This window comes from Erpetoichthys calabaricus, chromosome 5 (assembly GCF_900747795.2).
Source record: "Erpetoichthys calabaricus chromosome 5, fErpCal1.3, whole genome shotgun sequence".
NCBI lineage: Eukaryota > Metazoa > Chordata > Cladistia > Polypteriformes > Polypteridae > Erpetoichthys > Erpetoichthys calabaricus.
The window spans coordinates 166,406,945-166,432,440 of NC_041398.2; the positions used below are offsets into that span (position 1 = coordinate 166,406,945).

General features: G+C 37.3%; 1 protein-coding gene across 2 annotated transcripts in view; it reads left to right on the top strand.

Annotated features, from left to right (window-relative positions):
• nek1 (NIMA-related kinase 1) overlaps window positions 1-25,496 on the top strand; it is a 331,746-nt gene that overhangs the window by 72,096 nt on the left and 234,154 nt on the right. For both annotated transcript variants that reach the window (XM_051927638.1, XM_051927639.1), the window contains exons 7-11: window positions 15,165-15,251; window positions 18,382-18,436; window positions 19,473-19,673; window positions 20,020-20,083; window positions 20,342-20,499. In XM_051927638.1, coding sequence (XP_051783598.1) covers window positions 15,165-15,251; window positions 18,382-18,436; window positions 19,473-19,673; window positions 20,020-20,083; window positions 20,342-20,499 — 565 coding nt within the window. The remainder of the gene's footprint in view (window positions 1-15,164; window positions 15,252-18,381; window positions 18,437-19,472; window positions 19,674-20,019; window positions 20,084-20,341; window positions 20,500-25,496) is intronic.

Genomic DNA, 25,496 nt, shown 5'->3' on the forward strand with positions numbered 1-25,496 from the left:
GAATCTATTTTGGACAGGCCCCATAAAACTTCAAAATCTTCACTATGTAAAAATAAGACACAAAGGAAAAAACACTTTATATATTGGGTGGCAGGTGCATTCTGTTTTGGCGGGTGTTCACACAGCATTTGCGGTGACGGAGCACGCTGAATATAGGCGCATAAAACATGTGAGATAGAAAGTGATTTACTGTGTTATAACAATGACAGTTCTCCAGAAGCTGATAGTGACAGTGTGATGGATTCTGGTTCATGTGTGAATCATAGCAAGGTGATGATTTTGCTTTGAATGTGCATAGTACCTTTCAAACCTGTCATTCACTGGCTCTCCAGGGCTCAAGAGAGAAGTTTTAGATACATATAATCCCTAACAGAATTTCAGTCTGTTCATAAATGACGGCATGTTAGCTATAATTCTGACTGAACCAAAGATACAGTATTTACACAGCAACCATTAAACAGCAGCACACACTAAGCCAAATTCCAGGCTACATATAAATTTGACGTCTGTAATGATGTGCTGCCACATTTGTTTTCGCTTCTTGGTTATCAAAATGTAATGTAAACGCCTAAAATCAGAATGTGCAGGTCAACAAAACCTTTACTGTATGCAGAGAAAAATCACAAATGAGTAATGTTTGAGTTTATTTCTAATGTTTTCTGCATTTTGTTGTGAATAATTCACCTGCCACTTCACACAGGAGAAATCCTTTTTGAAAATAAAATGACGCTGATCAAGAGACTGACAAGATCAACATACAAGATCAGCATATTATTGCTGACCATTCACTTTTCCTTTAAAATGGTTGTTTAACAACAAAGTGATACAAACGTTGTAAAATTGCTGAGTTGGCAATGTCTCTTCTGAACTATGTGTAGTTAGGGGAAGAAAGTCTGCCAACTGGTGAAAAATTAAACATTTTAATGTGTTTTTGTATTTATTCTATATTTATTAATTTCTTTTTTCCGCATTCACAGCTCAAAATACCTGATATTGTGAAAATAATCCAGTAGCAGAATTATGTTTTAAAATTATTTTGTCCCTCTTTTTTTCAACTTTTTTGTTTCTCTCAAAATAGATAGTTGAAATATCAAATTATTTTTGTTCTTAACATCAGTCATGTCATACATACTGCATACCAGGCATTTTTCCTGCATTGCATCCAAACCTGCTGGGTTAGGCTGCAGGTTTCCTGCGATCCTGCTCTGGATAAGCGGGTTTAGAAAATGTATATATTGTTCCTAGTGCTGGGCGGTATACCGGTTCATACCGAAAACCGTTTTTTATTTTTTTTATGATATGGATTTTTCTTATACCGCAACACCGGTTTAAATTGCCTAAACGACCTTCGGAACATGGCGCAGCAGGAAACTGTTCAAGTGGGGACCTTTTTCACTGCTACACCGCTAAACACAGATTTGTTGCAATAAGGCTCTTTTTCACTGCTACACCACCAAATAGTGGGCGGTAGCATAGGTATGCCGCGCGGTGAAAATGGACAGAGAGCCGAAAAAAAGCAGTCACGTCTGTCGCCTGGAGATGCTTTAGTTTTAAAAGGTCAGATGTATAAATACTATTTCTATACTACTGGATAATACTTCAAGCCAAGTTGTACTTGTTTTTGTACGTGCTAGTGTATGTTTTGCTTGTATTGATCCTGCGATGTGGTGGCGACTCGTTCAGAGATGGGCGCAACTCTGAATGGATGGCATAATTAAACGTGTATAACGAAGATATTTTTAAAGTTCTGAACACTCCGTCGGCTAAGTTAATAACTAGTTTTAATTTCACAAAGACGTTTATCTGTGCGGTGATTGCTGCAGGCGCCTGCTGTTAGTGCGGAGGAAGTCAGTTTAAGAAGCGAGTGATTAACGACTGGGTCGGGGAACACTTAACACAAAGTATTTGATGTGCTGCATTAACTTGTGACGGGGTTTGAGAAAATCTAGTAAATTAAACATTGATTTTAGGATGAAGTGTAGTTTACAACATTCTACTTTAATTATAAAATAAACTATGAGAATAAAGTGGAAATGTTGACTTTAACCTTGACATAGTCAACATGTCGAATTTATTCTCGACATATAGTTTGTTTTTTTCTTCTGTGTCCATATTTTTTTTTCTTCACAGTGGCCCTAATGCGCTTCCATAGGGCTATACCACAAACAGCATTATAAATGCAAGTTGCAGTTTTTATTATTTATGTATATAGCTTAGCTTGAAGCAAGGTCCATATTAATGCAGTTTGCCTAAATGATGGTACAGTTGGTAAGATGTCATCACCAAGTTGCACTTGTTTTATTTTATTTTAATTTGGTGAATACTGTGTAATGCACCTGGGCTTGAAGCCTTGAAGTAATGGTGCAACTATCAGTAATACTACTATTATTTATTTTATTGTTATTATTTATTAGTTTAAATATTATGCAGTTTAACGATGGTAAAATTGTTTAAAAAGTCACTTTAACGTGACAGTGGACAGACATTGTTAACATTAACAGAAAGTGTAGTTGGTTTACAAAAAATATTTACTATTTATTCCTTTTCTAAGACGTGTTCAGTGCAATCCAACTTTTGACAAACACCTCTGGATATTTTACTAAGTCTAAATGCCTCTTTGGATGGTTGAAAATATGTTGTCAAAATCATAGTTTAAGCTTTTGCAAAATTTGTTCAATTAAAGGTTCTATATTTTGACTGCATCTGTCATGCAATGTGATTCCTTCTCTTTAGTGCCACCCCCTTGAAAACTATCACTTTATGGGGCCATGCAAACCTGGATTGATACTTGTGTGCACATTAAAATGTCTTTTTGTACGATGTACAATTCTCATAACAGTCTAATAGGTTACTCTTAGCCAGTCTACTGCATGTAATTGCAGTGGAAAATGTGGTTAACATCCACTCATGCATGGGGAAAAAAATACCGTCTAATACCGTGAAACCAGCAGAATTTAGAAAAATACCGTGATATACAATTTTGGTCATACCGCCCACCTCTAATTGTTCCTAATCTAAGATGCTGTTTCTGTCGTTTATGCATGTTCATACTCCTATTACCAGCTCATACTCTGCTCATTAACACTAGAATTACCAGAGCCAACGTTAAATTCGGCCCACCTTAAATCCCTTCGCACCTCTCTGTCAGCGTCTTTTGTCTTCTAAATGTGTTGATAAGGCCAAGCGGCAAGCAGCCTGCTATACCATCCCCCCCACTGCCTCAGAACGGGCAAGGAGTTCTCCCAGTTCCTGCCTTGATTGATAATCTGGAAGTGAGCTACCCAGAATCATAAGGGGAAATAATTTGATGTGTGTGTTGTGTCTACAACAATCTATGTAAATACATCATTAAAACAAACGTTTTTCATGTTTTCGTAATAAATAACCAAATGTAGATATGAACTGTATAATGTGTGAAGGCTAATGGCCAAATATCAAATAAACTGTTTCACAAAAGGTACGAGTATAATACCACAACTTCCGTGGTGTAGCGGTATGATCCGCTGACTTAGGCCGGGTTTATACTTCATGCAACGTGATGCATGCTGCAGCGGACGCTCCTGCTACGCAAGCGTTTTACTGTTTATACTCGTGTGCGTACTTTATGTAAATCTGGAAGAATCCAGCAGGTGCAGTGCGAGATATTATCATGGTGAGAACAGGTTCGGCTTCTCTGTGTTGTGAATTGCCTGGAACACCCATTAAATTCCGATTGCACCTTACCGTAATATCTCTGAAAAGGATGTTTAATGATTAAATCCATCAATCCAGGGATGTGTCCATTCCAGCAAGCATTGGGCACAAGGCAGAAACAGCCCCTGGATGGGGCCTCAGCTCATCGCAAGGTGAATACAAGCACACACATACACTGGAGTCATTTTAGTGGCACCAAATCCCCAAATCTGCCTATCTTTGGAAGGAAACCGGAGCACAGTGTGGAAACCCAGCAAGAAAACATGTACATTCCAAGCAGGGAATACCAGCGACGTGACTTCCTGCGAGACAGCAGTGCTACCGCTCCCCCACAGTGTCACCCCCATGTGTGTAATTATTAACAGTATCCATTATTTAAATTAATGATTTATTTGTACAATGTAAGATACATACTTTAATGCATTTCATCATGAAAGTGATATCAAGCATAATTCTAAAGATCCTAAATTTGCAGAGAGTTGGAATATCGTACATTTAATGTGTTCTGTGTGGTGATCTATTGCTGTTGCCGCTGCTGTCAGGTCCAAGAAGCTCGTAGCGATTAAAAACTTCGATGATGGTTTGCTTTAATGATAAAGTAAACTACGAGGTTAAAGTGGACATTTCAAGATTAAAGCCGAAATTTCCACTTTAATCAAAAAAATACATATTTTCACCATGTCCCTAATTTTTTTTTCTGTCTGCTGTGAAGTTGCACAAAAAAAAAAAAAAGACGGGGGGGCCACTGAGAAGAGTGTTCTTTGCTCACCTTGCAGAGGAATTTAGTCGTCACTTCTTACAAGAAAAGGCGATGGATAAAGCAAAAGAGGATGCAACATCGACAAGCTTCTGTTCCAAGATTGCCGCTCCCCCCAGCCTCTTCAGTGTAACAGTAACCACAGCACAGAGAGAAGTGTGTACATTGCAACAGATACACATGTCGTAAACGTAGAAAGGACAGTCCTTGGGTGTGTGGGAACTGTTAACATTTGAATCTGATGATTGCATATAGCACGGAAATTACCTCTCTGTACTATTCTTTCCTCTGCATGTCCTGGAGTACAAAAGAAACACTCCCATGCACCCAAAAGTGGACACTGGGAAGATGGAAAAAAAAAAAAAAAAACACGGTCACTAATTACAAGTGCAAGAAGTCATGCGAATGAATATGAATAATGTTGCATCAGTGCTACAATGTTTTCCGAAATGTACTATACAGGTCATAAAATGAGATGTCTCTGTTTTTTTGTCAGTGCGGCTTTGACATCATGGGTCATAAGGTGCATACCAATTCAGCGTGAGCAGGAACACTCAATAAAACCGAATAAAAAAATTAAAGTGACGGGGAGATACGAAGAAGACAGATTCACCAGCATTTGTGTGTCGGCTTTTATTCATCCAGATCAGAGAATTTCCAGTTCAATTGTCTCAAAACACCACTCACATCTATAGTTATTCCCAGTTTCAGATAAAGTGTAACCGTGTCAGATCTGGTGCGGGGGGTGGGTGTTGTATCGTGATTGTGACTGAGAGAGTAATAGTGAAAAAGAAAAAAAAAAAAAATGCTAACTTTTACAAGTACTATAAATATACACCGGCTGTTACAGACATAAATCAAATGTATGTTTTTATTGTATAATATTAACAATAAGAGCAGCACACTACTCAAAACTCTAAACTTGCCAGGGAGCTGGTTTCGAACTCGCAACCTCCGGATTATAAGTCAGCGGACCATACTGTTACACTACGTAAGCTGTGGTATTGTACTTGCACCTTTTGTGAAAGTGTTTATTTGATACTAGCAAAATACCCGCGCTTTGCGGCGGCGAAGTAGTGTGTTAACGAGGTTATGAAAAAGTAAAGGAAACATTTTAAAAATAACGTAACATGATTGTCAATGTAATTGTGTTGTCATTGTTATGAGTGTTGCTGTCTTTATATATATATATATATATATATATATATATATATATATATATATATATATATAATATACACACACACACACTCACACATATAAACATATATATACATATCTACATATACACATCCACATAAACATATATATACATATACAAATTTACATATCTACATATATAGACATACATACATTCACATATATATATATATATATATACTGTGTGTATATATATATATATATATATATATATATATATATATATATATATATATATATATATATATATATATATATATATATATACTGCATATAAACATATGTACTTATTGGCTCCTGTATTTAGGATATAGCAGGTTGGATAATGGACGGATGGACATCTGTATGCGTAGCCGTATTTGCCCGTTTTCATTTTTTTTCTTTGTTCAGTAATATTTCAGTAAACCCGGAGCTTGTCAGTTCAAATCCTGGTACTGACACCACTGTGTGACCCTGAGGAAGTCACTTCACCTGCCTGTGCTGCAAAAAACAAAAGTAATGTAACAAATTGTACCTCAGATATTGTAAGTTGGTGGAATAAAGGCATAAGTAAAATAGATAAATATGTATTATACACATGGGAACTATTCATTTATTTTCAGTTAAGTCATCTGCAGCAAACTTTTATAAATGAGGGTTTCTGATTTTTAGATAGTGCAAACTGTTTCTTCTTCATTGACATTTTCTCTTGGAGAGCTTTTTTCATTTCATTGAAAATGAAAGCAGCAGCTGCCAAAATATGTAGCTTTCTTATTAATTTTTCAACATTGTGTAAAATAAATGTATAAAGTAACATAAAAGGTTTAAATACTGGTTATTCTTTTACACTAAAATATTACTAAAGAGATACAAAAAAAGTAAAATGGATATGTTGTTTTTCTTTAAGGAGATTAAATATTACTGAAGAAAGAAAAAAAAAAATTAAACAGCCAAATGGGGCTATGCATACGAACTTAAAAGGTTTAAATAAAACAGAAATATATATTTTATTTTTACTTGCTTAACTTGTGGAGGGTGTACCCTGTAGCAAAGCCGTAACTTTTTTCGTGAAAGCCCGTTTCAGTCAATAAGTCTTAAAAAAACGTGTACGGCTTACGGTAATCGAACCTCGGACGTCAGCGCTAGAGGGGCTTAGCAGTGGTGAAGTATTGCTTTTAAATTTTAATTAGAAACAAAAGAAAACCTCAGAGGTTCGATTCCCGAAAGGGAGTGAAGTGAGTGTCCGGTTACCTACCAGGTAACGCTTATGGTTGGACAGCAAGTGACGTAACATCAGCCACGGTGCCTTCAGTTGTGAGAAGCAGATCATAGAATGATTGAAAATAGTTTTGCATTTACCTTTTTAGTAAAAGGCGAGCTTTTAAGCCTGAGAAATCACCCCGTAAATGCACACGTTTAATTGCACGTGTTAATATGTATGGTTACACAGTATTAAAAGACAGTGAAGAACGTGATTTACCTTTGTTCCCGCGTTTGATAAAAGGCGAGCTTTTAAGCCTGAGAAATTACCCCGTAAATGCACACGTTTAATTGCACGTGTTAATATGTATGCTTACACAGTATTAAAAGACACTCAAAAATTAACGTCATTTACCATCAGCCACGGTGCCTTCAGTTGTGAGAAGCAGATCATAGAATGATTGAAAATAGTTTTGCATTTACCTTTTTAGTAAAAGGCGAGCTTTTAAGCCTGAGAAATCACCCCGTAAATGCACACGTTTAATAGCACGTGTTAATATGTATGGTTACACAGTATTAAAAGACAGTGAACAACGTCAGTTACCTTTGTTCCCGCGTTTGATAAAAGGCAAGCTTTTAAGCCTGAGAAATCACCCCGTAAATGCACACGTTTAATTGCACATGTGTTAATATGTATGGTTACACAGTATTAAAAGACAGTGAACAACATCAGTTACCTTTGTTCCCACGTTTGATAAAAGGCGAGCTTTTAAGCCTGAGAAATCACCCCGTAAATGCACACGTTTAATTGCACGTGTTAGTATGTATGCTTACACAGTATTAAAAGCAGTGAAAAATTAATGTCATTTACCTTCGTTCCCGCGTTTGACTCGTGCTGTAAATCTCTTCCTTGTTTTTGGTTCACGTGATTACGTAGGAGGCGTGATGACGCGATACGTGACTCCGCCTCCTCCATTAGAGCATATGGACAAAAAACATGTTCCAGTTATGACCATTACGCGTAGAATATCGAATTGAAACCTGCCTAACTTTTGTAAGTAAGCTGTAAGGAATGAGCCTGCCAAATTTCAGCCTTCCACCTACACGGGAAGTTCGAGAATTAGTGATGAGTGAGTCAGTCAGTCAGTCAGTCAGTGAGGGCTTTGCCTTTTATTAATATGTATAGATTTGGTCATCAGCCTTCACACATTATACAGTTCATGTCTACATTTTGTTATTTATTACTTAAACATGAAAAATGTTTTTGTTTTAACAATGTGTTTATACAGATTGTTGTAGACACAAAACACACATCAAATTATTTCCCCTTACAATTCTGGGTAGCTCACTCCCAGATAATCAAGGCAGGAATTGGGAGACCACCTTGTCCGTTCTGAGGTGGTGATGGGGATGGTATAGCAGGCTGCTTGGGCTTATTGACACATTTAGAAGACAAAAGACGCTGACTGAGAGGTGCGAAGGGATTTTAGGTGGGCCGGATTTACGAGATTTTTCGTAGGCTCTGGTAAATCTAGTGTTAAGGGTTTACTGTTCTTATGTGTGGGCTATACAAGTCTCGCTGCCCCTAACCTTGACACTACATGCTTGTTTTTCTTTGTCTCCCTCAATACTGTTAGGTGGGGTCTGGACACTGATTCATACCTAAAGAGTCCTGTTCTTCCTAAACCTCAATGATTTTCATGATCACACTTATTAGAACACATTGGAATCTGTTTTCTGATTTTTGATATCTTTTCCAGCCTGCAGGTGGCAAAAGTTTGTCTATAAATTTTATGTGCCTGAGATGGAATCGAAGATCAGTATGGCTGGTAGAAAATAACAAAGCCCAGTATTTGAGATTTTTGAATACATTATTGAAGGCATTCATTATAAGCACATTGTCTTGGAGCAGGATATATTGTGTACTGTAGACATTTAGAGTGAAAAAACCCTCAAACCTTTAAATTTACTGAAATTTCATTACAAATTGGCCCATTATGGGCAATAAAAGGAAAAGATGAAAAACACCAACAGTCAGCGCACATTTGTTCAGCACAAATGACATTGAAAATATTTTAAAAATTGTTCATATTCGGTATCTGGTTTGGATTATGCTTGTTTTCATCAAACAAAAACAAAACCAGATAGTAAACCATGTAGTATAGTAGGTTTCCATATTGTATCCAAACCTGCTAAGTATACAGTTCTGTCTGATTGTGACACAAAAGTAAACTCCATAGTAGCACTTTAACCATACCATAATTACTAAAACGGAAACTAATAGATATAAAAATAAAATAGAAATTTGTGAAATAAAAACCAAATTAAAACTAAAAATATATGATGAAGTAAAACTCAACTGAATTTCCAAGTAAGATCAGAAAAATATAGAAATAAAAACTAATATATAATAAATAACAAATATAGTTATATAACTATAATAACCTTGGTTGCTACCTTGAACTAATATCATTTAAACTCCTTTTTTTCCTCACCTCAAGCATTACCCCAGAATGACAAAGCAAAAACAGGAGCATTTATACAAAGTTATTCAAAATTAAACTGCAAGGATCCCTTACTGCAAGGGAGCAGCACTACTACCACACCACCGTGCATGTTTAATACCTGCTTTAATGCATTTCATCATGAAAATTTTATGTTAGCATTCTACATTTTCAGAGAGCAGGAATATCATGAAGTGAATGTATTCTGTGTGGCGAATGCTGCCTGCGCCTCCTCTTAATGCAGTGGAAGTCAGTTTAAGAAGTGCATAGCAATTAACAACTGGGTTGGGAAATACTTAACACAAAGCATTTAATGTGCTACATTAACTTATGACAGGATTTGAGAAAATCTATTAAATTAAATCATTGATCTTAGGATGAGGTTTAGTTTACGACATTCTACTTTAATGACAAAATGATGAGAATAAAGTCAACATGTCGACTTTATTCTCAACATATATATTTTTTTTTTTTCTTTTTTCTTCATTGTGGCCCTAATACGCTTCCGTAGGGCTATACCACAAATAGCATTATAAATGCAAGTTGCAGTTTTATTGTTTATGTATATAGATTAGCGTGAAGCAAGGTCCATATTAATGCAGTTTGCCTTAATGATGGTTCAGTTGGTAAAGATGTCATCACCAAGTTGCACTTGTTTTATTTTATTTTAATTTGGTGGAATACTGTGTAATGCACCTAGGTTTGAAGTCTTGGAAGAAATAGTGCATCTTCCAGTAATAATACTATTATTTATTATTATTTATTAGTTTAAATATTATGCAGTTTAATGATGGTAAAGTTGTTTAAAAAGTCACTTTAATGTGTCAGTGGACAGAGATTGTTAACATTAACAAAGTGTAGTTGGTTTACAAAAAATATTTACTCTTTATTCCTTTTCTAAGACCTGTTCAGTACAATACAACTTTTGAAAAGCACCTCTGGATATTTTACTAAGTCTAAATGCCTCTTTGGATGGTTGAAAATATGTTGTCAAAATTTTAGTTTAAGTTGTTTGCAAACTTTGTTCAATAAAAAGGCTCTATATTTTGACTGCATCTGTCATGCAATGTGATTTTGTTCTCTTCATTAGTGCCACCCCCTTGAAAACTATCACTTTATGGGGCCATGCAAACCTGTATTGATACTTGTGTGCACATTAAAATGTTTTTTGTACAATGTACAATTCTCATGACAGTGAATAGGTTATTCTTAGCCAGTAATTGCAGTGGAAAATGTGGTTAACATCCACTCATGCATGGGGAAAAAAATAGTCCAATACCGTGAAACCGGTATAATTTTTGAAAAATACCGTGATATAGAATTTTGGTTATACCGCCCAACACTAATACATCCTCACAGTAGACGATATATATCGGTGCAAAAATGGGTCCATAAGATCAAAGGATCAAATTACCTACAGAGCTTTAGGTAGGATTGTGTCAAGGCATAGATCTAGGGAACTGAGTATTGAGCAAAGGGTCTGAATACTTGTATTTATGTCAGTCAGTCATTTTCAGTCTCACTTAGTCTTGAATAGTGTTGTGGGAGATGCTTAACCGATCCCAGCCAGCATAACAACAAACCCTGGACAGAGTGCCAGTCCATTTCAGGGGAAACGTACACAAATGCATGCACACATATACCAGGCACACGCTAGGGTCAATTTATTATCATCAATCCACCTAACCTGCATGTCTTTGGGTATGGGAGAAAACAGGAGCACCCAGAGGAAACTCGCACAGACACATGGGGAGAACATGCAAAATCCATGCAGGGAAGGACTCGGGACGTGAACCCTGATGTCCTTACTGAAGGCAGCAGCACTGCCACCATGCCACCCCAGTATATAAAGTGTTTTTTTACTTTGTGTCTTATTTTTACAAAAATAGATTCTGTCCAAAATAGAATCCAACTTTTTTTATTATTTGAGAGCACCATTTGTACTCCTGCACAAGTGTTACTATTTTGAATGGGGATGTCTTACAACTGCTAGTGTAAAATTTAACTAGTATTGTAAATTGGAGGAGAGTACTATCAAACTAAATGTCAAAGTATACTTTATTAAGGCATGAACAAAGAAAAAATCAAAGTACTGTACTACACCATTATTCTCCATTCTCAAGCCCTTTCTCTCCCTCTTTGACTTTAGTCCTAAACTCTCAGCCTCAGCTGCCCTTCAAAAACATGCTCAGTAAGATTACTGCAAATCTAAGTGACACCCTGAAGTTGCATCTTGGGTCAAAGATGCCACATAAAATTATAGCCTCAATGTCAAAGTACTTTCATGCCAATGCTGCTTCTACCCCCATAGTTTTGTGCAGCCTGTAAAGGGCCAGGACTGCAAGGCAGCTTCAGACCCTCTCTTTTGTCAGTTTTGTGTAGTGGTTTCCATGTAGCATGATCAACTAGTATAGTTTGTTTGACTTCCTTCCATACATGTAGCGCCCAACTTTCTTTCGGATACTGATAAATAATTAATTTGCTTGGCACTCACAGAGCTTACTAACTGCAGGTGGTCCTGTCTTTCAGCATTCAGTTGTAGGCACTTTCTGCTGTTTCCTCCTGTTTGCATGGTATCTGGAGGACACTATGTAATGCCACATTGCTAAGTAGCTTTCTCATTGATAATCTCCTTTCTAGTTGAGAAATTGTCTATAAAATATAAACCTGTTTAAACTGAATTTGCTTCTGTTAAAGCTGAATTAACTTTCAAGTTTATTTTAATAAACAACATAAAAGTATATAGTTAACTGTTTTTTCACAATCATGCAATCGATTAATTTACTATAGGCTATTGTTCTTAATTTAAAGTTTCTTTTTTTTAATAAAAAAAAAAAAAAAGGCCTGTTCTTGCAGTTTAAAATTTTGCTATGGGGTACTGGTCCAAACATGAAAACAAAAGCCTCCAAAGTTATCCAATACAGTATGTCAACCCAAGAATGTTTTTTTAAATATAGATCCATGCCTTCAGAGTACACACGTTATAAAAGAGCAAGTGCAAGTCATTTTTTGGAAAGAAAATATTTTAGTGAGATGTTGTCATTTTTAAAGAAGCCTGCCTGTACTCTTCACCTCATTGCATGCCTCCCTTCATGGCAACATTTTATGCCCAGGATGTGGTTTCCTATAGCTTGTTTTGCCAATGCTGCAGTTGCTCATGTTCTGTGGTGAGCAATTTGTACACTTCCTGATTTTTTTTCCAAAGAAGAATTGAGAGATTTTATACTCGCACATACACACACACACACTTCTGTCCATTTATATCCTCACTTTCACTCATTTGAAATCTGCAGTTCACTCTTATCTGCATGTCTTTGAGAATGTGTGGTGAAACCCCATGATTATTTGTGGACGTTGCACAAGCTCCACATCGGCTATGATAGGGTTTCAGATTCAAGCCCAGGACATAAGATCTGTGTGAAGAAATGATTGTGCTACGTATAAACAACTCCTCTACAGTTCTGTCACTGTCTAAATACTTGTATCTAATTTTAATAATTTGGCTCTGTATGCCACCACAATAGATTTGAAGTAAAGAAATAATTACATGATTGAAGTATAGGCTTTCAGCATTAACTTAAAGGGTTGGACAGAAATACTGTATGCGCCATTTAGGAACAACTGCCATTTTTATACATGGTTTTCCCCATTTTAAGAGCTCAAAAGTATTTGGACAATTGATAGACAAGGTGTTCCACAGCCAGGTGTGAGCAGGTCCCTAATTTATTTCTTAACTATTAAGCAGGTAGAAGATCTGGAGTCGATTCAAAGTGTGGAATTTGCATTTGGAAGCTGTCGCTGTGAACTCTCAATATGAGGTCCAAAGAGCTGTCCATGCAAGTAAAAACAGGCTATTGTTAGGCAGAGAAAAGAAAACAAACCCATCCAGCATATAGCAGAAATCCCAGGGGTGGTCAAATCAACCGTCTGGTACATTCTTGAAGAGAAGGAACGCACTGGTGAGCTCAGCAACACCATAAAGCCTAGACAGCCATGGAAGACAACTGTACTGGATGATCGCAGGATTCTTTCCTTGGTGAAGAAACAAATCAATTCACAACATTTAGCCAAACCAAGAAAACACTCTGGGAGTTAGGCCTATCATTGCTAAAGTCTACAATCAAGAAAAAACTTCACAAAAGTAAACACAGAGGTAAATTTCAAGCATAGTAAGAACAGATTAGACTTGGCCAGAAAATTATTTTTAAAACATAAGACCAGTTTTGGAACAGTTTTCTTTGGACAAATACAGATAAGATCAAATATGTACAAAAATTACGGATTGAGAAAAATATGGAGAGGAGAAGGAACGGCTTGCGATCTGTAACATACCATAACATCTGTGAAACATGGTGGAGGCACTGTTCTGGTATGTGTATGCATGACTGCCATTGGAAGGGGTAACTGGTGTTTATTGATGATATGACTGTGCTAACAAAAGTTACAGGATGATAGAAGTGGAATATCCTTCAATGACCAAGCCAATCAATTAACCTCAACCCGATTGGACATGCATTTCACTTGCTGAAGACAAAACTGAAGGCAGAAAGTCCAATTTACAAGCAACAACTGATGGAGACAAATGGAGGTACATGGGTTTCTGGGCAGTTGTGAGGTGAGCTGATTGTCTAATTAATCAGCTGTCATTTGCCATGTGAGGGAGCAAGGGGAACAGTGCTTTGTTTCCTGTTGAACAGCCTGGAGGAAATCTGGGCGATGGAGAAATCTCCAAGGTAGTCGCGAGGGGTGCTTAGTGGAAGGCAGAGGTTTGGGGTAGAGCATCCCGAAAGATGCCAAAGGGGGTAGTGGGGCTCAGAGCCAGAAAGTGGCACTGCAGCTGCTGGTGTGTCTGCTAGCTACAAGGCCTGATGGGGTGAGCTGGGAAGATAAGAGAGAAAGATGTGCTGGGCTGACAGGAAGGACAAAAGAATTAAAAGAACCCGATGTCTGCATGGTTTTATGGTTGTCTTTAATGGATTATTTATTGCTAGTTTTAAGCCATGGTGAGCACTGATTTTATGAATTATTTAATTGTCTGCACAGTACCTTTTGTACTTTGGAGATTTTAACCCTAGGATTATTAAATTAAAGCATCAGCAGATTTACTTGCTCTTGACTGTATGTGTCCTCATTGCATGGCTTGTCCCATTCATTTTGACAGTTACAGGTTCTAGGAAGTTGTGGCTGCTGTAGCAGCCTGGATAGGTCTAAGGTCTCATAGGTCAATGGAAACTGTCAATGCTGGATTTTTTTTCTTTTTTTTTTAAATTAATTTTCACATTCTGTATGCATACACTGGTAAAAAGGAGGCAGTGCTTTGCTGGCAGCTTCAGGTACATCCATGATTTCATGCCATTTTAATTACTTCATTATTTCCATGAAAACTCATGCTCATCTCTGTAAACAAAGTAAAATAAGTAAAACAAGTAAAAAGGAGCATATCCTTATCTCAGGAAAAATAAGTGCAAAGAATCTGTGTTATTACTGTACTTCCGGTTTTTATTTGTTATAGTAAACATACCTTGGAAACACAGCAAGATTGTTTTCTGAAATCAAAACCTTTCCCACTTTAAAATGGATATATTCAGTAAGTTTTAAGGCTGCTTCCAATCTATCCAGAGTATGGACTAGTGCAGGATTTCAAAAAGTATTTCAAAAATGTATATAAAAGCTTCACATTAGGATGCAATTTCCTGTCACAAAGTAACATATATCATCATAATTGTGAAAACAAAATAACTTAAGCTTCCAAAACTATGAACTTAACCTTTAAAGGTATATTTGAGCATTGTGTGTGAAGATGTGCATATTAATTTTTAATTCTTTTTCAGCACTGTAGAACTTGCAAGGACCTGCATAGGTACACCGTATTATCTATCTCCTGAGATTTGTGAAAATAAGCCTTATAACAATAAAAGGTATTTTACTGGAGTTTCGTTCCGCAATTAAATGATTTTAACATTATTATTATGATAGTATGTAAGTTGATTGATTCCCCAGGTATTATTACCACTTATTAAATGTGTTTAAAAATAGCAAGTTAATATGACTAATTTGCATTTTATTAGGTTGAACACAAAGAACAAGTAAGCTTTGCATGGGACAGAACCAAAAGACTAATCAGGCTTTCATTGACATCAGTTGTGCAGATTATAATCCACTAACATGGGTGAAGTCATTAGCCTTGATATATTGGACAGATACTGTACAATACAGCTTGAACTTGTGGAACCATTGATCTTAAAATTTTGAAAAATGAGCTAATACATTTTCACAATAACTAAAATCTGTCCTTGTTTTATCAAACCTCATTTGCTTAAGTTGGTGTATACTATTTTGGTACTGTTTATCTTTGTGTAACTATAGTAGTATTTTATCTTTTAATTGTCCACATTCGTGGAAAATGATCATCTTGAAGTATGCGGCACATTTTAAATTCAGTTTCATATTGCTTGATGTTTCAAAAGTTTATGTAATGTATTTAGTCTTAAGACAAAAACACCTTTGTTTCACACACCTCATTTTCAAGCCACGTAACTTCTATCTGGTGAGTGACTGACTTAAAAAAAAAGTAAGACCAATTTTAATTTGAAGATCTGTAAAAGTGATTGGTATAAACCACAGCATTTAACTTACATATTGTTGTCCTTTGTGTTCTTAGATGTCAACTGATTCTGTATTTAAGTTATTGAAAGCATCACTTTTGTTCTAATAGTGCTTATTGAAATACTTCATATATTTTAATTTACTGATGGATTAAAATTCTTTATTTGTGCAAGTATGTGTGAGATCTGTATTTTCTTATCCAACAGAAGATGTTTAAATACAGATTTTCCAGCCAGCTTGTTAATGATGTTTTATTAAGCTTGAGCTGCTTCCCACCTTCTGAACTCATTTCAGTTCCCTTGTTTCTTTCACAGACAATGCATCTAAAGCATCAAGTGAAACCACTCCATGCATAATTGTAACTGATGCTGTTTCTTCTCCTGTTTTGCTCTTTTTTCTCTTTCTCTCACCCCCTTGCGTCTTTTATTATTCTTTTTGCAGCTACAGTATTTGTTTACCTTCTATATTTTTCGTTGTCACATGTTCCAAGTACAATTAAATTCTTTCATGCAAGTCCAACCAATATGCAATTGGTTACAAGTCTCTTTTGCAATTATAAACCAGAATGTTTCAAAATACAGTTCCTGTATTTATCAAGCGTCTCAGAATAGGAAAACGGGCCTTGTTGGCTCAAACCTTAGAGTGACGCAAATTTGGTCCTACTTTTTTGAGCAGGAGTAAAAGCATTTTTTCAATATTGCAAAAAGCTGCCCTAACTCACTAGGAGCTTCCAGATGATAGTATTCAGGCAGAGACTGGCATACGCATCCCGGGAATGGCTGAATGTTTTGGAAATGCTGGACAACTATCCATGTGGATAAGTCATCTGCTTTCAGCTGATATGAAAGAGTTAGTAACACTATGCTTTTTGGTTACAGGAAAAATGCAGCCTTACAAGACTGATGGTTATGTCTCAAGAACCATTTCTCTAATTTTGCACCAAATTTTGAACACCCTTACAACACATGAGGTAGTACACAGATGCATACATTTCCCCATGACTCCATGTGAGCAAGTTCATGCAAATCAACACACACAAAGGTCATTGCCCCAAGTGTGGCAGAGCATGTTAACACGAACTGGGTTGTAACAAATTACTGTAGAGCAGTTATATAGATCTAAATATTGTATATACAACACATAAACACACTGCATGGATTTTAGAGTGTATGTAATATATATTTGTATATGTTTATTTGCATCTGTGCTGTTGTTTCATTTTACTTTCCATTGTAAGTGAAGGATTAATGGATAGCTATCTAGTGGATTTTGACTTGTGAGGCTACTGTAGATTAATATTACCGTTGGTTAATAGAAAACTGGAGAGAAGTAGAAAAATATTTTACCTGATAAAGTGTTGAATCCAAATTTTCTTTTGTTGGGTATAAAAATTTAATGAGGATATAACTTTCAGGAACAGAGAAGAGATACCCATTAAGGGGTTCTGAAAACCAGTTTTTCTCTGTGACTGTGGACCCAGGTTAATGTTCAGTGGTGAAATTACAGAGAGAGGCACACACACAGCACACAAATATAGAAGACGGTGGTTCTTCTAACGGTACAGGTGTGGATCATTCATTGTTAAATAAATGTGCCTGTTATCAGGTTTAACACTCATTCGTGTGTGTGTGTGTGTTGGTCTTTCCATTTTATTGTTCATTCCAAAGTGGAAACAGTTATGTGCAGCTTAGTGCAATAAGCTACCTTATTATGATTTCCCTGTTGTTCTTGTTCTCCTGCTACTTAGAATATGATTATTTTTGTGGTGACACCTTAGTATTTAATATCAGAAAAATACAAGGTATCATCGTGATTTCCATGGAAACTACAAAATGTCATCATGAGCACCAATTAACAGTTCACAGTGCCATTAAATCATAATGTTATACATCTCAAACATAGTCTACTTGCTGGGACTGAGAGCAGCATGCTTCGTAACTAATTCTCATATCTTACTCTGAGGCAGGGCAAACTCTTATCCTAATTAGGCTTTTAGTACATTTTCTAAAACTACTTCTGAGTCGCTTGATAAATTAACAGAAATACAAATTAGCTTACCTAATGTACTTTTTTTTTTTTTTTTTTTTTTTCTTTTTTCCCTGTTTCTGTCTCCATTTACTTAAACAGTTACATTCACTGTGGTAATTTCATTTGTATTTTGTAATGTATTAGGTTGGTCCCACACAATTTTCTGTAATAACTCAAACATATGACCTTTATGCAAACCAGTGCACTAATAGATTTCAATTTCAATGACCGTATATTTGCATTGTTTCCTTTCTGCACAAAAATGGGTGTCTCCATCTATGACTTTTCACTGTGATGCCACTTTATTCAACAATCATTTTTTGTTCTCAGAATAGTAGGTGTTTTATTATTTTTTGTAGTATATACACTTCATCTTTTATTTTAAACTTTTATTTTTTATAACTTTATTCCTAGTGACATATGGGCATTGGGCTGTGTTCTATATGAAATGTGCACACTTAAGCATGCTGTAAGTATGTCTATTTTCTCTACCAATTTACTTTCATTTACTCATAATTAAGTAGGGGTTTTTGTCTTTTACTACCATGTGGTTTGTTAGAAAAGTGACACTAATGGGCTGATAATATTTTTCTTAACTCTTGAAGATTATAAAAATATTTTACAAAGCATCTTCTGTATACTCTGTCATTGCTTTTATGTAATTTTGTGTTTGTGGTATTTTTGGTGCCAAGTAAATTTAGTGATGTCTTTTATTCTCGATTTGGACTGTGCTGAGAATGCCGTGGAGGGGAGGGGGGGGTAGGGGGACTTCTTTCTTCAGCCCAGCAGAGAAGTAAACTGAAACATTGTGTGCAAGGAATGTCCAAAAGTATAAACTTTTGTGGTCCTGTAAATTGCACCAAACTGATACCAACTTTGCTTCCTCTTAGTATCTTGAAACCACTTGGAACCAGCATTGCTAGAAAAGTAATTCATCATCACTGAAAGTTATTTTTTGTTTTACTCCAAACATAGTAGCAAAACTTTATAGTTTAATATTACATAAATAATCAAACCCACATTTATGTGATCTTAACATAACACATGACACAATTTATGTACTACATTGTTTTCCTATTTATACTCTTAAATCCTGGGGGAAGCATTTTAAAATGTACTTTTTTACTGAGTTAAAAACAATGTAAAAATTGTCAAAGTAAAGAGACCATTTTCAATTATTTAGGCAATTCTACTAGGGTAACCAGTCTAAACTATGACACCTGAAACAAGATGGCTATCTATGTACATTTATCAGCATCAAAGAGAAAACTAGCTTTTCCAATTCTAGTCAGGTGTTAAATCTTAGTGTGCATGGTTCAGAACAATGTATTTGTTTTAAATTTTCTATAGTAAGAATATATGGTTATATTTTATGTTGGGATACCTGTAATGGGTGTTCATGTCAAAGTGTGTTTGTGTTTAAACATCATAAATTTCGATGCAATATTGTATATTGCTGGTTTTAGCCGATGTGATTGACCAAGAGTTCTTTTTACTTCTTTCAGTTTGAGGCTGGAAACATGAAAAACTTGGTACTGAAGATAATCCGTGGAACATATCCTCCTGTATCTTTACACTATTCCTATGACTTGCGTAACTTGATTGCACAGTTATTTAAAAGAAATCCTAGGGATAGACCTTCTGTGAACTCCATATTGGAGAAACCATTTGTAGTTAGAAGAATTGAAAAATTGCTTACACCACAGGTGAGGACTCACTATCATTTTAATATTTAATTAATTTGTCAGTGTCTGTTTTTCTTTTAATAATTTTTTTAAGTACTTTTCTGTATTTTCTGTATCTGTATTATTACTACTAAAGGCCTGTGCATTTAAAATCTCTTTAACTTTTAACAGGAATTCAGTCTATTTTTAATTTTTTGTGTGTTATAGTTCTTTTTTGTATTATATAATAATAATAATATATATTATACAATAATATTTATATAAAAGTAAACACACTGTACAAATTTATTTTATAGTCCTACCTATAAGCATATGCTTATTTCTGTACAAACTGTAAAAAAAAATTTTTTCTTCTTTCTTCTAATAGCTTCTTGCTCAGGAATTCAGTCATGCCATTGTTCATATTCAACCTAAACCTAATGTGATGCCTGGTAAGTACCAGTGGTATAAGACATTGTGTCATCCTGGGATATGTTTCAGGTTTAGCTAAATGGTAAGCATTTTATTTGAATTTAATTTTTTGTAATCATTTCTAAATTAATATATAAAATGCTATTTTTTTAATTGTGTTTAATTGCAGTCTTTATATTTTTGAAAGAAATGCATGTAATTTTTACATTTTATTCCATGAGTGCTGCTTCTCTTTTGTAAATACAGAAATCTGTTTTGTTTTTATTTTCATGTAATAGTAAAGCGGTCTGCCCCAGGCCCAGCTTCTGCTTCTGTGGCTCCTGCTCAGAAAATAACAAAACCAGCAGCAAAGTATGGAGTGCCTTTAAATGTACAGAGATCCAGAGATGTAGTAAAGAAGTCTGGTGGTCGCAAGCCTTTAGTGAAGCATAAACAGGTGAGGACAGATTAAAAAAAACATCTAAATTAAAATTGGCCAAGATAAGTTAAAAAGTACTCAAATACCAGCACTTCTGTTTTACTTTTCCTGTATCAAATGTGTGATGGTGTTTATAATTTCAGAACACTCAGCATTGAAGTTTTTGTAATTCAGCTGCTGTCATTTATGTAATATAAATCAGTTTTTAATTTAATTTTATCTTTTATGTGAATTTGATTACAGGAAACAATTCAAATACAGAGCTTTGAATAATTAATAGAATTTTGATGTTTACAGTTATAATTCCTTTTTAACAATGTTACATTTAAAAATATGAATGTTGCTTCATCTTGATCAAGACTATTACTATGCCTAAAATCTGAAATGCTCTTGCAGTTCTAAATTAAAAGCCTGTAACCATGTCAAAGACAGAAAGTTAGTACTACACTCATGCATGACTGAAAGTAGAGGACCTGTTCATAATAATATGTGAGAATAACTTGAGTAAAAACTACAGTACATGTAAAAGTGGCTCAAAGTGGTGGCATCAACAAATGTGAAAAATAAAAGAAGCAGAGATCACATTAGGAGACACTTTGTGTTTGAGGCAGGAGAACTTGAGAGCATGAATATGGGAATCATACTTATTATTTAAAAAAAAAAAAAAAAAAAAGCCAAGGAAATGGTACATACTCATTTCATTACAAAGGTAGTTCTGAAATAGATTCAAACATGCTTTGAGAGCACAATGATGGGACTGATCGGATGTGATTTCTATTCATTTAATTTGTAGTGTCATAAAATTGTAAGAGAAGGAAAAGATTGAGAGATGAGTCGCTTTTTAATGGTGTCCTTCATAGTCCCAAAATTGGATGAAGAGTTCACATTTATTTTCTGATTGCATCAAGCACATCTGTGTACGTTAAACTTCATCAAGTCCTGCAAGCAGTTTGCCAGGGAAATCATGAGGGTTGGTGACAGGATTGTCACTACAGCCACCGTGTTTGGGGCGGGGTTAACTTCCCGCAACTGTCCTTTCTGCACTCCACGGGATTAGTTCTGCTGCAGCCGTCCATAGAAATGCTGCTCGCATTATGAAGGGATAGCCCTTTGGAGCCTCCTCCCCAGAAATGTTGGGGATAGGAGCTAGTCTGGTGCTGTGGCGTCGCCCGCTGCACAGCAGCACTCGGGTCCCAATTTGAGGTGACCCATCTCAGTAGGCGCGTGGAATGCCTTGTTCTCTTCAGCATGATGATCATCTTCCTCTGCTGTCTGAGGAGCTTTGTAAACTCAGCATTTCAGTGGCAGCACTCTGAATTGCACAGACCTGGTACTGGCCAGATCTCTGTAGGTGGGTACACCTTTTATTGGTCTGGTTGCGCTGATGGCTGTCATACACAGGGAGTAGCTGTTGCTGAGGCGGATCAGCTCCTTCTGATGGTGTCCGATGTCGCTCCTTTCAACGAGCATATTATGACACTCGGATTAAGGAATTCTCTTGTTGCCTTTTCTGTTGTCTCAGTGTGTGCTCTGACTGCAGCGAGTGATGTCTCTGTGAGGAAGACATTTTATTTGCAACTTCGCTCAGTGGTTGATGGGTGCCAGCGAGTTGACTCTTCTCTGGTTATGAGTGATTTCAGTGCAACCACTGGCACTGACAGGGCTGGCTTTGAGGATTGTGTTGGTCCCAATGGGTCTGGCGACTGTGGTAAAAGTTGGTCCATATTCCTTGACTTTACAAAAGGGTCAGGGGCTGTGGATCGCTGGATCCTGGTTCCAGCACACCAAGCCGCATTGTTGAACTGCAATACTGGTACTCCAATACTGGTAGTGCAGAGAAGAGACCAATCTCATTCCTGTGGGTTCAAAACTGCAGGGTCTACAGAAGTGACTCGTTTGTGAATTCTGACCACAGACTTGTTTTTGGTAATGTGAAGATCCAGCTTAGGTCCAGTAGCCTACCTCCTACCAGGTGAATGAAGCTGGACCTGGCCAGACTCCAAGATCAGGATGTTTCTGATGAGTTTGCACATAGTTTGTTTGGGGAACTTACAGACTAAGGTGCGACTGTTTATCCTAATGTGATTTTGGAGACCTTCCGTAACAAGACCCTGAAGGTTGCTGAGGGTTGTGTTGGTGTTACCAGTGTTCCCAGAAGGAGGTGTTTCATCTCCCAAGGAACCCTGGATATCCTCGAGCGGAGTTGCTGTGCGCAGCTTGATGGCAAATCCGGTCTATCCTGGGAACTGAGAATGACAGCTGTGAGGGCTCTGAGGGCAGATAAGGAAGCATTTGTTAGAGAAATTTGTGAGCAAGTGACACAAAAGTTATGGTCTAGTGACCCACGTCCTGCTTTCAGAGGAATCGAAGCATTATGCACCTCTGAATCTGTTCTTTGGAGGGTTGCAGCCAGGGCAGCTGATGGAACGGTCCTTACGGATGACACTGCAGTTGTGACCCGCTTGGCTGGCTACTTATAGCAGCTGTTTAAGGCTGTTCCTCCAGCTAGTACGTTGGGTATCTCTGGTTCCACAGTTCTTGAGGTTGATCTTCCAATTAGCTGTGAACCACCCAGTCTCACTGAAATTGCACAGGTGGTTAACCAGCTGAGGGTAGGGAAGGCTGCAGGGATCTGTGGTATTTGGGGTGAACTTCTCCAGGCTGGTGGTAAGGCCATCCTCCTGGCATTGCAAGCAATCTTTGCTTCCATTTGAGAGACGGGTGTCATCCCAACTGACTGGAAAACGACACTTGTCGTTCCTGTCTGAAAAGGGAAGGGTGATCGCCTGGATTGTGGCAACTATAGGGGAATAACACTGCTGTCGGTACCAGGTAAGGTCCTTGCTAGGGTCATCTTGAACAGGATCTTTGATCACTTGCTCACCTACCAGTGACCGGAGGAGTCTGGTTTTACACTCAAGAAGTCTACCATTGTTCGCATCCTGGCATTGAGGGTTCTCAAGGAGTGTAAACCCGAATATTGGCAGAGTTTCTTTGCAGCCTTTGGTGAGACTTCGCGGGATCCCCTTAAAGTTGCTGGATATCCTGGCTGGCCTGTACACTGGTACTGTGAGTGCTGTGCAGGGTGAAGGCAGAACCTTTGTGTTTTTCCCAGTTGATTCTGAGGTTTGACAGGAGTGTGTTCTAGCTACTACTCTGTTCAGTGCTTGGACAGGGTATTGGGGCAGGGTTGTGGGGTCCAGCAGCTGTAGGGCATTTGTTGGTGAAGAGAGATTCACTGATCTTGACTTTGCAGACGATGCCGTGATGTTCAGAGTCAATGGTGGCTTTGACATAGCAAGGAGTCTGAGTATAAAAAGGCTTGTAAATGAGGTCATGAGGTTGCTGGAAAGGGATGTGAAGCGCTCCCAATATCTTTGCAAAAGGATGAAAGTCCAAGTCTGTAGAGTCCTGGTGCTTACTGTTTTGCTTTATGGTTGTAAGACATTGACGCTATCCAGTGACATGGGACGAGAACTGGAGTCCTTCGGCTCTGTGTCTCTTCGAAAATCATTAGGTTCTACTGGTTTGACTTTGTGTCGAAATGAGCGGTTGCTCATGGAGTTCAGAACGAGGCACATTACCTGGCACTGCAGCCATATGGCGTGATTACCTGAGGGCAATCTGGCTCGCAGGATGCTCGTTGTTGAGGACCTGAGGGGCTGGACCAGGCCATGTGGACGCCCATGTAAGCAGGGTGGGACTGGATCGCATATCAGTCTGGGGTGTTGCCAACTAGGATCCTGAACTCTTTCTTCATGTAGTAAGTGCAGCAATGAGCTGAAATAGTGTATGCTCCTCAACCTGAACTTTCCAGTCCTGTATTCAGTTCAGGGTCACAAGGAATATCTTCCTTCATCTTCAATTGCACCCACTGCTATACTTATAGGCCTGTGCACTTTAGCATTACTAATAACATCTATAGAAAATAACAGTCAAACCCAGTTTCAGGCAAGTAGAAATTTGGCTTATCTGTACTTGTGATGAAGTGAGCTGCTCCATTCATTAATACCAAAATATAATTTATATTTGGAAGCACAATGTACTGCAATCATGCCCATTAGCAGGATGGGCAAAACGGCATATGTCATTTATAAATACAAATACACTGAATTTAATTCCTTTGGTTTTTGAAGCCATACTAATGTTTAACAGTATAACCCCTAAAATGTGATGAATACAGTGAAAGCATATGTTATATATTTGAAAGGTGTTTTTGTAAATGTTATAAAGTCAAACAGGTACATTGTGGATCCAGTTAATACAGTAATTCCAGATTAATACACAGGTTAAACACTAACAGTCTTATCAGACATATAAGATATTTTGAAAAAAGTACAACAAAGGGTGTTTTACATGGGGTCTGAAAGAAAAAAGTAAACAAACTACAAAAAAGTAGCAACAGACTTGGAAAATGAAAGCACCAGGATTTTGTGATATTTGAAAATGGAATGTGTTTTACTTGGCACAGTGGGTAGCGCTACTGCCTCGCAGTTAGGAGACCTGGGGACCTGGGTTCGCTTCCCGGGTCCTCCCTGCGTGGAGTTTGCATGTTCTCCCCTTGTCTGCGTGGGTTTCCTCCGGGCGCTCCGGTTTCCTCCCACAGTCCAAAGACATGCAGGTTAGGTGGATTGGCGATTCTAAATTGGCCCTAGTGTGTGCTTGGTGTGTGGGTTTGTTTGTGTGTGTCCTGCGGTGGGTTGGCACCCTGCCCGGGATTGGTTCCTGCCTTGTGCTCTGTGATGGCTGGGATTGGCTCCAGCAGACCCCGTGACCCTGTGTTCGGATTCAGCGGGTTGGAAAATGGATGGATGGATGTGTTTTACTCCTCTGTTTAAAAACCTTACTCTTTTAAGTAAGTTTTTTAACCAGCTAATAATGAAAATATAACAAATCCTACAACAGCAAATGTTTCAAACCTGCTATAATTGCTAAACAAGATTTTGAAGGTATGTTGTTACAAAAACGGCCTAAAGAGTTTTTGAATTTTTGAATATTATTGCATTAACTGTAGA